The sequence below is a fragment of the Helianthus annuus genome, chromosome 8 (genome assembly GCF_002127325.2).
Source record: "Helianthus annuus cultivar XRQ/B chromosome 8, HanXRQr2.0-SUNRISE, whole genome shotgun sequence".
NCBI lineage: Eukaryota > Viridiplantae > Streptophyta > Magnoliopsida > Asterales > Asteraceae > Helianthus > Helianthus annuus.
The window spans coordinates 27,411,204-27,429,559 of NC_035440.2; the positions used below are offsets into that span (position 1 = coordinate 27,411,204).

An 18,356-nucleotide genomic window follows, 5' to 3' on the forward strand; every position below is an offset into this window, starting at 1 on the left:
GATTAGTATATATTGTTCGAACTACATTGGTATCGATACGTATTCGTTTTTACGGTTTTCTCGAGGTCAAAGATTAAATTTGATTGAACATACAACATTCACAATAGAGTTTTTTCTTATACGGTATGCTATAGGGAGTGCCAACGAAGTAGTGACCGCACTTACGCCGCTTGAAAAAAAATCAATATTTGTTTGTATGTTTATGATCGATGTAAAAGTCGTGTCGAAATCTTCTTGTGCATGTCTCTTTTGTGTCTAAATCGGGTGCAAGTATATTACCGACACTTTAACGAATTAAGCCAAAACCGACCGAAAACCCGCTAATAAGCATAGAGAATCCTGGTAGTTAAAATTTAAAATACTAATTAATAAGTTGATTTCTTTTTATTGTTTGTCACGCCTTAATGATAAACTAAATATAAAACAAGTATGAATATATTATTAAAAAGATTAGGGGCTGGCCCTATCTTCATCCCTTCATTTGAGGCTATGTGTAGTAGTTTCATGTTTCCCATCCTACATCAACAATTTGGCCTAAAAAACCATCACAGGGGGAGTGAAAGCGCTTGAGAGGGCTCATTGTGAGAGAAGTCACAGGCATGGTTGTGGAGTGTTTGTGAACCCCATGCCATAGCGGATACAAAATATACATGTGAAAGGGAGCGTGTGAACGCTTGAAACCACTACACATTGCCTAACTTATTAGGAGATATTATATGATCATCCCATCTTCATCCCATCCAGTTAACCTATATAATATGTGAAATTATTGATAAGTAATTACAAAAATAAACAAATAAATAAAACTAACGGGGAGATGCAGTGGTTATATTTTACATAATTCAACGTAAGAGTCCTACTCAGTGTAATCCCTATGTCTTTAAACGCTTGCAAGCTGTTTCGTGAACAATCTGTATAAAATATGTACACCAAATGTTTGATTACATGTGTTAAAGAGCTTGGCTTGAATATCAAAACCGCAAACCCATAATAATATATTAACATACATATGCTATTTCTTCCTCTGCTTTGTTACACCCTATGTTTTTAAAATTCCTTTATTAGATTTAGGTATTAGCATGAACATTTTGACACTGCTATAGGTATGACAATGCCACTAAAAATGTTCTTGCTACATCCACGACAGCAACTTTCGGGAAAATGTTATAGCTTTTTGTAAATCTGAAACTCCATTTGCTTGCTATCGGGCGTATAAATGTGTTATCGTGGAACCATCAACTGATGAAACAGACTCAAGTTCACTACTGCTCTCCCCAGAGTAAAAAGCTGGTTGTTTAGGTTGAGGCAACACACTCTCACTGACCAGCATTAAAACCACCGACAACATAGTTGGCCTATCTTTTGCATGATTTTGCACACATAATAATCCAACATGTATTGATCTTAGCACTTCAGGGATGACACAAGAGGCACGTAAAGATGCACACATAAGTTCAATGGATCTGCCTTGTTTATAAAGTCTCCATGCCTGAATCAGATCAAACATATAAATTACCAAAATGACATTGTTTAACCAAAAACATTAGTGAGTGTAACATACATGTCCAAGAAGGTTGTCATTGCGATCATCATGACAGAATTCTCTGTTTTTTCTACCACTCACGATCTCCAATACCAACACGCCAAAACTGTATACATCAGACTTTATAGAGAATCGTCCGTGTACTGCATACTCAGGAGAAATATAACCACTGCAAAGAACTTATTCATTAGGGGGAGTAGTAGCAAAAATAATTCAATACTCCGTAAATTATTGTTTAAGATTCTTACTATGTTCCCACAACTTTCTTTGTCTTAGTAGCAGTATCGGATCCTACAAACTTTCTAGCAAGCCCAAAGTCGGAGATTTTGGGGTTCATGTCACCATCTAAAAGAATATTACCTGCCTTGAGATCTCTGTGGATGATTTGAAGGCGGGAATCTTGATGTAGATAAAGAATACCTCGAGCCATCCCTTGTATAATATTAAATCGTTTTGGCCAGTCAAGCATCGAGCTCCTTGTTTCATCTGACACAAGTGAATTACTTAGATAACAGTAATTTAATATGAAAGCGTGAAAACAAGGTACTATATGAAATCATAGAGAGAGCCAAACCAAATAGATATAAGTCTAAGCTTTTGTTTGTCATGTATTCATAAACTAAAATCAGTTCATTTCTGTGATTGCAGTATCCAAGAAGCTTCACAAGATTGCGATGCTGAAGTTTGGCAATACAAATGATTTCATTCTTGAATTCTTCAATCCCTTGTTGGGATGTTTCTGAGAGCCTCTTCACAGCTACCTCTTGCCCGTCTTCCAACACACCCTAAAATAACAAGGTTACAGTTTTTTATTACACTTTTGATAAATAAATGGTACGAATACAAGTTCCTTTCTGTATTATGGTACCAATTAGTTACCTTGTAAACTGGACCAAATCCACCTTCTCCAATCTTTTTGTTGATGTTAAAGTTATCTGTAGCCTTGACTATTTTATTTAGACTAAGTAAAGGTAGCTCGTCAAGATCTTCCATTTCCATCCACACGCTGTTATCCTTTTTATCAAGGGCATACCTGTCTTCTACAAAATAACATGTGCGATTACACGAACGTGCCAAGAATTATATAAGTTTCCAAAGTGAATAAAAGCTACTTAAATTACCTCTTTCTTTCATGTGAAGCCTTTCCTGTTTCTTTATACAAGCATATGCCACCATAAATAGAAGTAGCACAACAGATGTAGTTAAAAAAACCGCTGTAAATACCCTTTTTTTCTTGTTTAAGCTAGATGGGGAATCTTGGTTTCCTTCACGAACGATTTACAATAATGTTAGAAGTATATAACAACTCAAAATTAAGTTAAAACCATAAAGATGCAGTGTACCTGCTAACTCAGAGGCAGCCAATTTTATGTAAAGATCCTGCTTATCATCATTCTCTGTGGTGTCCATTAGCTCATCAAACCAAAGCAAGCATCCACTTCCTCCATTTCTGATATCTGAATTTGCATAAGCCGTACAATTGCACTTCGTTCTGCAAGCCTTCTCACATTCTTCAAGCGTCATGCTATGATTATACCATGAACCACGTGTATCCGGAAATATAACTCCTGAAATTTTCTTAAACTCAGACCCACTCTCACAAACTAAAGCCCGTTTACGTTCACACCCACTTGACCAATTTGCTCTATCCCATTCATCTAGAACCTGAGGCTCAAAACCTGCCATACATTTACAAGGGGGGTACCGATTAGCGTTGCAGCTTGCATACGGCCCACAAAGTCCATAACCACCACAACTATCTGTTGCTGCTCTAATAGTATGCACAGCCCACTCTTGGGTTTGATCCATCCATCGCAAATGCACTGTGATGTCATCTGGCAACATGAGGACCCTTTGAACAACTGAAGCTTTAAGCTCATATTTGAAATATATTTCCTCTTCGTTAAAAACAAACTGAACCGAGTAAATAGGATTTGGGTTTTCCATATGTACACCTTGAAATTTAAGACCATTCCATGGTCCAAGTCTCCATCGTATAACCGAACCTTGGCTGACAAATGGTTGTGGGTATCCATTTGTATCTAGATAGTGTAAATATGCACCTGGTGAAGGATCATCTGCACTCTTCCATGGTATTATAACCCGCTCTATTCCTGTTACTAAATCTTTTCCATGTTTCATTCCTGGTAACAGTGTGTTACCTGGATGGTCAAAACTTTGCCAGATTTCACTTTCGTCTTTGGTAGTTCTATCCCACACAACAAGATTTCCAGTATCCAGAAGTTGCACCACCACCACCGTGTTATTGCTCATCGTGAATACCATGGATTTGGATGACCAGATCACTGTATTGTCACCACTGCGAATTTGTAGGTTTCCCTGTTTGCTAAGTTCGAGCATGCCTGATTTATCTTTGATAGGCGTCTCCCGGTTAGCAACCCATACGACAGTACCCGTGGATATCTTCTTGTACCAGATCCCTAGGTACCGATTCTTGGATTTTCCGGGGCTAAAGAAGCCAAGTTCAAACATATTATCATCTGAAACGATTGTGTCTCCATCTCTGAATACTTGATTTGTAGAGATGGTGTCTAGTGTTGCACAAGATGACAGAAGCAAGAATAAGACACATGAGAATAGTAGAATCATGGATCCAATTTCCATTGATGTGGGTGTGAGATTTGGATGATGGTTGTGATATATAGCAAACTTGACTCTTCTTTTGATGATACTTTGAAACAACATAGTAAGTTTCTTCACCGAAATAACAAAAATCTGGCCAGTCAACAATTACTCCCCAATCAACAGAGTGTTAATGAAAATCATTAAACGATGATTTTTGTTTTCATTGGTTAACCGGTTAAAACAATGGGAATAGGTGATTGACGTTTGTGCATATTGAAACAAAATTCAAACCTTTAAAAAAGAAATTAATTGGTCATGTGGTTGTGGTGGGAATTTTCATATTGGCATCATGACATCAATTGATGAGTTTGTATAGAACTATACAATTCGTATAGAGTCACAGAATCAGAGTCAATTTGGTGCCGGCTCTATACGGACTGTAATTGAATACAAGTCATTTGAGCTTTTTGTGAGATTAAATATATTATTAATGTAATATTTAATCTTGTAGCCTTTATAATCATTTATATTATATTAGATCAAAATATATTAATAACCTATTAATAATTAGTTGGTAATTGTTGATGGACCATATTACCCTTATTAACTAATTAGGTTTCCTCTTGGGTGTATAAATAAGGGGATTATTAGAGAGTTTAAGGGTTACACAAATTACACAATTACAAACCCTCATAACATCAAATTCGTCTCTCTCCCCATAACCGAAATCAACCTGTAGGTCCCTCGGAGGATGAGGTCAAACCTTAACCTTGTTATGTGAAACACACTAGCAAGTGCGGAATCCAAGCTAGAGTGCAAACCGAGATGAAACAAGCACAAACACAAGACACACAATATTCACTGATTAACACCACTTGTATTAATACGTGTGAAAGGTTCGGTTACAAGCTCAATGTCTACAAATCTGTTTTGCAAACTCTCTAAGTGTGTGTGTGTTCTCACAGAAGTGTCTCTGTGTTCTCAAGTGTCTCTCTAAATGAAGTGAACACACTACATGGGTATATATACCCGTCACAGATTGTCTGGTCGAAGGATCAGATAGATTGATCGAAGGATCATCTATCGATCTGAAACCTGTCGAAGGATCTACATATACCTCGAAGGATGATCTATCGAGGTCCATCAACATCCATCGAAGGTTCATCTTTCGAGCTCATCGAAGGATCTAAACTATCCTTCGATGTGACATCCTTCGACACAGACAAGTTACACTCATGTTCTAACTGTTTGGCCAAGTCAAACCAGGAGGATGGTTGACTTGGTCAAACTTACAAGACTAACAAAGAACATCGTCTTATATCATACAGAATACAGACAAAGTACAGACACAAGTGCACCAACAAACTCCCCCTTGGCTGTAGCTTTGTCTCGATCTTTGTGTCTTCAAGTCTCTGACGTCCTTTCAAGTCTTCAATGTCGAAGGATCTTCAAAGTCTTCACATCTTGAAAGCAAAAAAGTGTATAAACAAACTCCCCGTTTCATGTAGGAAGTGTGTTGACAAACTCCCCCTTAACATAAGCTCCCCCTTGAGTTATGCTCGTGAATGACTTGATCTTCAATGCTTGAGATCCTTGTGGTGTTGATGATGGTCAGCGGCAACTCGATCATTTTCATCTTTTGAGTGCCTTCACGTCGTGTCTTCATTCCGAAGCTTGTCATCGACTATGTTCTCCTTGCCTTTAGAATCTGCACATGCAAGAAATCTAAACGCGTAATGAGAACAACTGCTTGGAATACAGTTAGTATAAACAAATGACACACGTATGACCATGTTTCAATCAAACACCGTCCGACAGTTTGAAAGTTTAATAAATTTCTCAATTTTAGATTTAACTTTCAAAAACTTGCAAATTTCGACCGTTTATGAAGATTTAGTCAATTCGGTTTTCGTTCAGGTTTCAGGTAACGAAGACTCGAGATCCAACATCGTACGATCGAAAATAAAGAAGAAATAAAATCTTTTTGGCTTTTATAAGGTTTATATTAAAACAGATTTTAGGTGTGTTTTAATATTTCAAATGTAAAGACTGAAAGCAGTAAATAAATATTTACAGACTTTTTTTTTTTTGCGAGTTTCGAGGGTAAGAGAATCATATCAGTGTACGGTCAGACCAAAGTGCTCTTGTTGTTCAGTTAGTTAACATTAAGATAAGCATCCTATAACAATTATCGGTATTGTTGTCCACTTAAGCTCAACTTATCAGATGTAATCATGGCGAGGGGATACGTTAAGGTATGATTTATACTTACCGACCGGTGTTCATCCACATCACGACACATTCCCGTATCAAGGTATGCACGAGGGTTCATCTTACTGGTGAGTATACCGATTATCATCTGTTTGACCGTATATGATGTGAGATTCTCACTTATTTTGATTTGAAAACAAGCCCTATGTGATATAATCACTTATTGATGAGGAACTTGATTTTCATATGCATGAGGGCACAGGAGCAAGTCCGTGAACAGGTCAGTACTTCCGTACAGCAGAGAGACGAACTTGACTCCCGGATGATGTGATATATTATCACTTATTTGTTATGGACATGTGATTGTTGATCACTTATTGAGGTTGAATGCAGTACGTACACGTATGTATAGTATCATGGAAGATCTAGACTTGCGTCCCCGTTATTTTTCGGTAAAAGATACAACCATGATACCCAGATGATAAGCAGCATAAAGACCGAATATCTCAGAACCTCGGCAATCTATCAAACGAAATTTCGGTACTAAGACCATATGCCAATGAATGGTTCCCACCTGGTCTTCAGTCGGTTTAAGTTTATATCACCCTGCACACTTTAAAATAATTATGAGCCTACCGATACATCTTATATAGAGCTGCTTATCGTTTTTCATTTAAGGTTTAAAGAGGTTTGGATAGACCACTGATGTACTATCATTTTCTCTTTTGCTCGCCAGGAAACTCATTTTTGTTTTTCTATTGTTTTTGTGTTTTTGAAATTTTTCGATGTTTTTGGATTTTCAGATTTTGGATTTACTCCCCCTAAAATCAATAAACTAAGATAAAAGTTAAACACACAGAGGTATTTACAAAAATGATTTTCCGATGTTGGTTTACTCTTGCTTGACCTTAATGCCGTTTACCAATAATAAAAAGTCAAATCTTGATTTGTCAAATGCTTTGGTAAAAAGGTCGGCACGTTGGTCATCGGTGTGGACCTTAACAACATCGATTAGCCTTTTCTCAAAGCAATCACGTATGAAGTGATATTTGATTTCGATGTGTTTGGTCTTTGAGTGCTGCACAGGATTTCTAGTGATCTGTAATGCAGCAGAATTATCAACGTAAATAGGAGTAGTTAGAAATTCAAAACCGTAGTCGCGTAATTGTTGTTGAATCCAAAGAACTTGGGAGCAACAACTTGAGGCAGCAATGTATTCAGCTTCGCATGTTGATGTAGCGACGCATGTCTGCTTCTTGCACTGCCATGTGACTAGGCGATTTCCTAAAAACTGACATCCAGCCGTTGTGGATTTGCTGTCGATTTTGCATCCGCCAAAATCAGAATCACTGAAAGCGACCAATTCAAAGTTATTATCCCTAGGGTACCATAGACCGGTGTCAGGGTAACCCTACAAATAACGAAAAATCCTTTTTACAGCTGCAAGATGTGAGGCCTTCGGGTTGACTTAATATCTGGCAAGCAGGCACGTTGGGTACATTATGTCTGGCCTTGATGCTGTGAGGTACATAAGAGATCCGATCATTGCGCGGTAATATGAGGGGCTAACAGCTTCACCCTTCAAGTCTGGAGTAATTCCGTGATTTTGTGGCAGTGGGGTACCAATGGGCGTTGCATCAGACATCTGGAACCGGCTCAAGATGTCACCAACATATTTAGTCTGATGGATGAATATCCCAGGCTCAGTTTGTTGCACTTGTAGGCCCAAAAAGAAAGTCATTTCCCCCATAGCACTCATCTCGAATTTATCCTGCATAATGCGCTCGAAATTCCTACACAAGACATCATTAGTAGAACCAAAAATAATATCATCAACGTATACCTGTACCAGAAGAAGATCTCCATCTTGTTCTTTGATGAAAAGAGTACAGTCAATAAGACCTCTTCGAAAACCGTTCTCCAGCAGATAGTTAGATAAGGTTGCATACCAAGCTCGTGGTGCTTGATGTAGACCATAGAGAGCTTTGTTGAGCAACCAAACCCGATCGGGATGGATAGGATCTTCAAAACCTGGGGGCTGTTCGACGTACACCTCTTCTTCAACCACACCATGTAAGAATGCACTTTTGACGTCCATCTGGTAAACCTTGAATCCTTTGAAGGACGCATAGGCTAGAAAGATTCGAATTGCTTCGAGACGTGCAACAGGTGCATACACTTCGTTGTAGTCGATTCCTTCTATCTGACGAAAACCTTGAACGACTAAACGTGCTTTGTTCCGGATAACAACTCCGCGGTCATCCTTTTTGCATTTGAAAACCCAACGGGTACCAATCTTCTTGTAGCCAGCAGGTTTCTCTACGAGTTTCCAGACACCAAGCTTCTGGAATTGTTGCAGCTCTTCCTGCATTGCTTCAACCCAAGAGTTATCTTTCATGGCTTCTTTCCAAGTTCTTGGCTCTTCCTGTGAAACATAACACGCGAAAGACCAATCGTTTTGTTGCCCGGATTCTCGAATAGCTGCATACAGGCCTGCATTGTTGTTGTTTCGCAACATGTTTCTTGTTTGAATGCCACTTTGCACATTTCCGATGATGTTTTGTTGAGGATGGGTATTATGAATCCTTGTTTCTGGATTATCTGGAAGTGGAATATTTATACCCAGATTGTTAAAATTGAGATCAACAACTAAATCAATGCCCGGAATTGACGAAGAGGATGATGCAGTAGCTTCAGCTGTTCTATGGGCATTCACTGGAGGAGTACCCTCTGAAGTACCATGAACTGATGTTGTTGGAGCTTCTTGATCTGCATCTAGAAATTCATCATCCTCTGAAGATTCGTTCAATTCGGTTGCATCATGAAAATCCTCATTGTCGAGAGTATTATTGTTCAACGAAGATGGTTCTTGATTGACAAGAATTGGACGAACCACCGGTGAAACTGTTGCATTGTCACTCTCGAAAAACATCCTTGCCGCAGCACTTTCTTCAACGGCTTCAACATTGATCGAATTGAAAAAGTCATCGTACTCAAACATCCAAGGCTGACCAGGACATTTGACTGGCAAGGTGTGCCTTTGTGCTCTGACCTCAGACCATTCCTCGACCCTTTTAGTCTCTAGATTCCAGACTCGCAAGTTAGGGGTGGCATACCCAAGAAAGTATCCGTCAATTGCTTTTGCCCCAAACTTTCCATTAGGATCGATGATTGTACATGGAGCTCCAAACGGTTCAAGATAAGACAAATCTGGTTTCCGTTTTTGAAGAAGCTCAAAGCAGGTCTTATTGTGCCTTTTGACTGTAAGGACTCGGTTCAATGTGTAACATGCAGAGGCCACAGCTTCAGTCCAGAATGGAATGGGCAACTGCGACTCTACCAACATTGTCCTAGCAGTCTCGATCAATGTGCGGTTCTTACGTTCAGCGACGCCATTCTGTTGAGGGGTATAAGCTGCACTAAACTCATGAAGAATACCCTTTGAAGTGCAAAACTCCGACATGGCATGATTTTTAAATTCAGTACCATTGTCGCTACGTATCCGCCTAACCTTCAATTTATACAAATTCTCAATCTGAATGATCAAGTTTTTGATAATACCAAAGGTTTCACTCTTGTGTGCCATGAACGCCACCCAAGAAAATCTTGAATAATCATCAGTAATCACGAGGCAGTATTGATCATTCCGAATACTCTTGTGCTTGACAGGACCGAACAAGTCCATGTGCAAACGTTCAAGAGGAACTGCCACCGTGTTGATCTTCTTAGTAGGGTGCTTCTTCTTTGTTTGCTTTCCTTTCTGGCACGAAACACAGACGTCTTGAAGATGGAAGTTTTTAAGAGGAACACCATTCACCAATTCATTTGATACCAAATGATTCATTTTGCGTAAGTGAATGTGACCCATTCGTCTGTGCCAAGAGATAGAGTCTTTTTCTGTGGCTTTGGAAACGAAACAAGTTGCTTGTGCAGCGTAGTAATAGCTTGGCTCATATCAAGGACGTACAAATCATTTATCCTTGGAGCTGACAAGAGAATCCATTCTTTTGGAATTTTGAAGCCGGGTTTCAGCACATAACATCCATTAGCATCAAAGTGTACTGAGAATTGCTTGTCACAAATTTGAGAAACACTAAGAAGATTGTGATCAAGTTGTTGCACGAAGTTGATCTTGTCAAAGCTGACAATCCCGTTGGATATCATTCCTTCACCCGTAATATAACCACCCTTATCTCCAGCAAATGCAACATAACCTCCTCTAAAAGATTTGACGTCGTAGAGAAGCTTCATGTCGCCTGTCATGTGCCTGGATGCCCCACTATCAACAATCCAATGACTACTGATAGTTCCTCCTGGAACACCCTGCACATGAACTCAATCAATTAGTTGGAGATGGGGACCCAAGCCATTGTGGTCTTGGGTCTTCCATTTTCATCAATAACAATATCTTCTTGTCTTTGATGATTGGTGAATTGTGATGGTCCCCCTGATTCAGTAACCGTTTTTGGTTTCCAAGTCTGTTTTGTTTTACCAGGGTTATTCTTTAAAATTTTAACTTCATGGTTGTCAGAAGTTTTTGAATTTTCTGGTTTGACAGAAACAGATGTTTTGTTAACCCCATCGGTTTTAATCGCCTTTTCAATTTTCTTGACCTGTTGGCGTCTCTGTTTCATTTCCCTTTCTTTTACAAGTTGGGGATCTTGTTTTGCAGAAACAGTTTGCCTGCGGTCAGTTTGGTCATGGGGAACATCAACTTTTCCTTTTTGTTTATGAAGATATGGACAATTTCGAATTATATGTCCAATTGTTCCACACTCAAAACATGATCTTCGTTCAACAAACCCCGAAGTATCATGTGATCGTCTTGCCGATGATGATGAACTTTGTGATCCCGAGGTACTAGGTTTTGAACTACTTGGTTCATTTCTTTTCTGTACAGTTGCTTTCTTAACAAAATCTAAGTTAGATTTGTTTTCAAACGTTTCGATTTTGTCCGTTCCCGTCGATTTCACAAAGTTTACATTTTTGTTCTTCTTTTGGTTCGGCTTCTTTTGTGCTTGAGCCGGTGATTTTCCTTTTGGCTTGGTGTGATTTTGCTGTTTTTGCACTGTTGGTAATTTCTTATTGCCAAATTGTTTTCGAATTTCGGCCTTTGGAATAGGAGGACACTGTGTAACTGTAACACGTGGTCCTATCTTTCCTAAAAACTTACTTGTCAAATTTTCAAAGACTTTACTGATTAAGGATTGATTAACATTCTTAATAGGAAAATCTTTGTCTGAATAAATTTTATCATCACCAACAAGAGTGTACAGCAAGTTCACACTCTCCGACTCTTTTGCAGACGAGGACTCGATTGCAACAGTCTTAGCGGGTTTTGCAGGAGGATCACATAGAATATGATTCTCAAGAGGTATGTCCTCTTCTTTGACTTCCGCATCAGACTTTGCTGGTATAGTATCATCGGATTCATCATCAGAAGAATCAGCATCCTCAATGATAACTGGAGGATCCTGATTCAGTTCAACAGAAGACACACATGTATCTGCTGACACATCTGAATCTGAGGATACTTCTTTCTTGTATCCAAGTCCTGTTGCAAACTCCTTTACATCTAGAGGAACAGATGGTTCAAAGAACACTCTATCCTCCTCGTCAGGCATTGCATCATAATTGTGTCTCACTGGTGGTGGACATTTCTTATAACCTATGCATGTGACATCCCGTTTCTCTTTCTGAACGTAAATGATGTGATCCAACACATAGCTAGAGCTCAAATAACTGTCTAGCTTAAGTTGGATCGCCTCACTTTCGGTTTTCACACAAGCCATCTCTTTTTGCATAGTCTCAAGGCGAGATATATAAAAATTAATGTCAGTTTGTTTTCTGGAAACCATTTTAGTTAGCTCGGTTTTATCTTTCTTTAACTTTTCAATTACCGATTTAAACTCCTTTTCATGATTTTCATAAAACATATTGGCTTCAGTGCATTTTGAAAGATCCACGGTCAACTTCTGGTTGTGGATAAATGTCACATCATATTTCTCTTGCAAAGCTTCGTGTTTGCTTTGCAACTCACACCACTTGGCATTCAAAGAAACATGTTTGTCTTGCAAGTCAAACAAACTAGCTTGTAAAGCATCATGTTTGCCTTGCAACTCAGACATGTTTGCCTCTAAATCAACACATTTAACATGCAAACTATCACAATTATCACAATTAATAGCAGTGGATTCATTGACACATACCTGACTTGATGAACTGTCGACATTAGCCATAAAGGCTGAATGGAGAGAAGACGAAGAATAGGCAGCTTGATCCACCAAGATAGATCTTCTTTGAGTTCCTGCTGCAGCTTCCTCCAAAAGCTCATCAATATCTGCATCGACTGATGCATTTGATGTCTCACCCACATGATCATCGCCTGAACTTGAGGATTCTTCATCTGAACTCCTGCTATATCCCGAAGAGTCTTCATCCTCAGAAGATTCACCACCACTGGCGGAAGATTCTCCACCACTGGTGTGAACTAAATCCTTAACCACTTTAGCAAAACATGCTGTTCCATCTGGAGCATCACCACTCAACTGGATTGACCAGTCACAACCTTCATCCACTTGAACCACAAGTGCCCGGTTGGCATTTGGTGTTCCAGCTTGGCTCTGGTCGTTGACAGGTACTAATGTACGCTCATTGTTTCTGTTCTGGTTCTGCTGGTTGCCTTGGTTTTTGAAGGGGTTATGGTTCCCGTGCTGTGCTGGCTTTGTACATTCCCTTTTAAAGTGACCCCGTTCACCACAATTGAAGCACTTTACAGCCTGTTTATCGAACCCATACTTGGTGTCTTTCTTGCTTTCCAAGCTGGTTCTGCCCGTACTTTCCATGAAGTCCTTTGCTCTTCTCACAGCACTAGCAAAGGCCCACTTGATATCCATCAAGTCCATCTCTTCCTTATCAATCTGCCTATAGTCTTCTTGTGTCAGATTAATGTTGCCAATCTGACCTTCAACTAACCCACAGTACGCGCTCACTACAGTGTTAAGCAGCTCCATGTGTTCCCTTGCTACTTCTACACTGACCTTAGAGAGGCTTGAAGTGTCGAGCTGTACTGTATTTGGTTTTGATTGCTGACCAGCAGATGATGTCCCTCCATAACACGCTTGTTGTTGAGCAGGAGGAGGAGGAGGTGGTTGTATTGGATTTCCATACATGTCTGTGGTGGGAGCTGGCTTAACAGGAACTTGCACTGGATTGCCATACATATCCGTGCTTGTGACAAACGCCGTTTGTAGTGGAGCATGTGGACCGGTTCTTGCAGATGAAGAATTTGAAGTTCCATAATACATTTCTGGATTTTGTGGCACTGGAACTCTTTTTGCCTTTAAGGTTTCCTCCTGATCCTTGTTTTCCAAAAGCTGCACGAAGTCGTTGATGTTTGTAGTTCTCAAAACTCCGTTATACTTCAAGATTTCCAAGAAACTACTCCATTGTGGAGGCAATGCATCAGCAAACTTCTTCACCACCTCTGCTGTAGTTGTCGCTACCCCAAAATTGTTCAACTCTGTAAGCAAGTGATAAAACCGGCTTGTCATGTCTCCCAAAGACTCCTTATCCATGCACGTGAAACCGTCAAATTCTTTCTTGAGAAGATCATGACGCAATTGGCGTGTTGCTTCATTCCCTACTCCTGTGGTTTTCAACCCGTCCCACAACTTCTTCGTTGTTTTGAAACTGACAAACTGGTGATAGATATCTTTGCTTAACGCCTGAGTGAGAATGGCGTATGCTTTCTTTTCCAGATCATACGTTTTCTTTTGATCTTCAGGAAGATCGGCAAACGTAGCAGTATCTGAAGCAGCAACCTCTATAGCTTGATCGAAATTTGTAGTGAAACGTATCCACAGTTCGGTATTTTGACCAAGTACGTATGTACGAAATCTATCAACCCAGCCCGGATACTCGTTTAAGTGCATCAACTTTGGAGGTCGATTCAAACTTCCGGTTTCGCTTTCGCTCAATAAAATACTTTGAATGCTCGGAGTTTGATTTGATACTAATGCCCATTGACCTGACGATATGGCATTTGCTTGTGAAGATGTCGATACCGGAGATTTGGCCCATGAAGGAGATAGACTTGTATTTGTGTACTTTCCACTATCTGGAGCCGGTGTACCCCACCATGAGGGGGTTGAACCCGTACTTGTATATTTTCCACTATCTGGAGCCGGAGTTCCCCACCAACTCGGATTCATGTTGGATAAGAAAAATGAAGTCTATATGAATATCTCGAAAGATGACAGCAAGCCGAAGGATCCCTTGATCGAAAGACAAGACAACACAAACTTGTTAAATTTAAACAGACAAGAATCGGAAGATAATACTTGTTCGAAGGATCAACAGTGTTCGAAAGATCACTGTTGAATTTCGAACAATGACTTCGAAAGATTCTCCAAGACGAAGGATCCTTATCTTTCGAATAATAACTATAGCTCGAACAATATATCCTTCGGAAAGATTCCTTGGCTCGAAAGATAAATCACAGACTTCGAAGGATGTTCGAAGGATCAATATCTGTCGAACCTCCTTTAATCGAAAGATGATCTTTCGACTTCGAAGGATATCTTTCGATCTACTGACACAGCTGACACGAAAAGTGACAGGTTGGTGAAAAGGTGATGGGTTGGTAGAGATCTTTCGGCAGAAAGGTATGGTCAGACCATACTTTTTCACCAAAACCAATTTGACCAATAAAATATTGCTTAAAATGGAAAGATCTTATCCAGAAACCGGTCACCGGAGTAAGCCGGAATTTGGCCGGAAATCACCAAGTTTCTTAAAAACAAGTTTTAAGTTACCCAACCCGTTCTTTAACACACCCGGTTAGTTTAGAACACGTTTTTACGTCAAGAAATGCGAGAAAAACACTAAAAACGGGTGCTAAACCATGTGTCCAAACACTCCAAAGTCTTGTATAAACTCGGTTTTAACAAGGAAAAGAGCCAAAGCTCTGATGCCACTTGTAGGTCCCTCGGAGGATGAGGTCAAACCTTAACCTTGTTATGTGAAACACACTAGCAAGTGCGGAATCCAAACTAGAGTGCAAACCGAGATGAAACAAGCACAAACACAAGACACACAATATTCACCGATTAACACCACTTGTATTAATACGTGTGAAAGGTTCGGTTACAAGCTCAATGTCTACAAATCTGTTTTGCAAACTCTCTAAGTGTGTGTGTGTTCTCACAGAAGTGTCTCTGTGTTCTCAAGTGTCTCTCTAAATGAAGTGAACACACTACATGGGTATATATACCCGTCACAGATTGTCTGGTCGAAGGATCAGATAGATTGATCGAAGGATCATCTATCGATCTGAAACCTGTCGAAGGATCTACATATACCTCGAAGGATGATCTATCGAGGTCCATCAACATCCATCGAAGGTTCATCTTTCGAGCTCATCGAAGGATCTAAACTATCCTTCGATGTGACATCCTTCGACACAGACAAGTTACACTCATGTTCTAACTGTTTGGCCAAGTCAAACCAGGAGGATGGTTGACTTGGTCAAACTTACAAGACTAACAAAGAACATCGTCTTATATCATACAGAATACAGACAAAGTACAGACACAAGTGCACCAACACAACCCTACTTTCGGTTCTTCACCATCATCACCTTACACCCTAAGGAGGAACCAGATCATCCTGACAATCATGTCGAACTCAATGGCTGCATCCCTGACTGGATTCTCTACCGGCCTGTCTACTGTAACAGGTATGTTATTCATGTTTTCCATTAAGTTTAAACAGAACTGAACCATCATGTGGTATCAGAGCATATGTTGATAAATCAGTTCTGGTTTTGTATCCATTATTCTGGGATCAAAAATCTGGAAAACGGAAATTTTTTCTTAAGCCTTAAAATCAAAACTGTTTTCGAGTTCTTTGTTGCCGAAATCCCTGTTTTCGGAAAAAGGTTATTTAATAAATTGACTCGAAATCATAAAGAATTAAACTTGTTGTCACGAAATCCATTACAAAAACCATTAAAAATTCAGGTTTTGGATTTCCAGAATTATGTTCTTATTTTTTTTTTAGGGTTCATCAATTGTTCTGAGATGAAACTCGAAAGTTCCCTAAGATTTGGAATATAATTTGGATTAGTGGATGTTTTTCCAATGTTTGATCTTAATTTTATCTATTAAAATTTCGAAAACTGTTAATAGATTTCAGTTATTATTTTCGAAATAATATGATAAGTTTAGATCAAAAATAAAATAGGAAATACTATCCCAAAATCCCTTAAATTTTGAGTTTTAGTTATTATCACAATTAACACCCATTAATTGTGGGTTTCGAAATCATAAATGTACAAATCACACAAGTCCCTTAACAGTCGCACAAGATCAGATATGATCTGATCGCACAAGACATTCGCACAAGATCAGATCTCAAAAAAAAAAAAAAGGTCTGATCGCACAAGGGAAATCGCACAAGATTTGTGGATCGCACAAGGCATTACTGATCACACAAGTTATTGGGCCTTACTGATCGCACAAATTATTTGGGCCTCACTGATCGCACAAGTCATTACTGATCGCACAAGTTTTGGGCCTCACTAATCGCACAACACTTAGGCTTTACTGATCGCACAACACTTGGGCTTTACAGATCGCACAACACTTGGGCTCTACTGATCGCACGCTGTCCCCCGCACCCCCCAGCGAACTCACCGCGGAGTTCGATCCGCGCTAACAGGTGGTTTGCTATTAAATACTTGGTTTTGTTAATACTTAATTAATTAATCAGAATCAGATAATTTTTACAAAAGCAAAATAGCTTAACTTGAATGAGCTTCTGATGTATTAATTCTGGCCAAAGCTGATTTAATACATCTATTTATTGTTCAAGTATTATAAAAGCTATGTTAAGTATGCATTACAAACGTGAAATGTCTTAATTCTGGCCAAAGCTGATTTAATTCATTTATGTTTAGCATGCTTGACAAGTGCAAAACTAAAGTGATTGTCTCAATTCTGGCCAAAGCTGATTTGTCACGATAACTTTGCACACAGACTTAAATGATTACACTTCTGGCCAAAGCTGATTTGTCTTCGTTTAAGTAGAATTTTACTAAGTCTATTATTTTGATGTTAGTAATAGACATTATCACAGCTTCATAATTAAAATGGTCATTATTTATGCCTGCCTTAGTATAACATGCCCATTAGACCACATTAGGATTTCTTCCTTGTATCATAACTTGCTCATCTTATTTCCACTATCAGCACCCAATTGCGGGATTCCACCTTTGACTGGTGATAACTTTGCTGCATGGAAGGATGCTCTCATGCTTACGCTTGGGCTGCTGGACTTTGATTATGCACTAAGAGAGAATAGGCCAGCGGACCTTATCGCTACAAGTACTGCTGCTGAGCAGATAGTCCATGATAAATGGACTAGGTGTAACCGCATGTCTCTCATGTTCATGAAGCAGTCCATTCATAACTCAATAGAGGAGCCATTCCTGATTCTGAAGATGCTAAAACCTATTTGGCTTCTGTGGAGGATCAATTCAAGGGAACATCAAAAGCACACGCCAGTACTCTTATCCTCAAGCTGGTGACAACTAAGTATGATGGGAGGAGCGGCATTCGCAAACACATCATGATGATGCATGACATGGCCAATAAGCTGAAGGGCCTAGAGATGGAGATCAGTGATGGTTTTCTTGTTCACTTCATCATCACTTCGCTTCCTTCGTCCTATGAAGCATTCAAGATCAATTACAACACTCAGAAGGACAAATGGACGATGAGTGAGCTGATCGCTATGTGCGTGCAGGAGGAAGAGCGTACGAAGATGGATCGCACTACTGATGTTGCAAACTTCACCACCTCCAGCTCAAAGAAGAGGAAGCACAATTATCAAAGAAAAGATGCTTCTAAGGTTCAAAAGCCAAATCCAAATCCTAATACAAGTGCATCTTCCAGCTCTAAGAACTCCTTAGGCAAACCCTATTGCAAGTTCTGTAAGAAGACAGGACATAGGC

At 39.4% G+C, this 18,356-nt stretch overlaps 1 protein-coding gene across 1 annotated transcript in view; it reads right to left on the minus strand.

The window, feature by feature from the left end:
- Positions 1-875: 875 nt before the first annotated feature.
- LOC110872484 (G-type lectin S-receptor-like serine/threonine-protein kinase At4g27290) overlaps positions 876-18,356 on the minus strand; it is a 72,635-nt gene continuing 55,154 nt past the window's right edge. Inside the window, exons 3-7 of the mRNA XM_035976547.1 lie at positions 2,423-2,583; positions 2,118-2,328; positions 1,792-2,029; positions 1,562-1,712; positions 876-1,489 (exon numbers count right to left, since the gene is read on the minus strand). Coding sequence (XP_035832440.1) covers positions 1,202-1,489; positions 1,562-1,712; positions 1,792-2,029; positions 2,118-2,328; positions 2,423-2,583 — 1,049 coding nt within the window. The 3' untranslated portion in view covers positions 876-1,201. The remainder of the gene's footprint in view (positions 1,490-1,561; positions 1,713-1,791; positions 2,030-2,117; positions 2,329-2,422; positions 2,584-18,356) is intronic.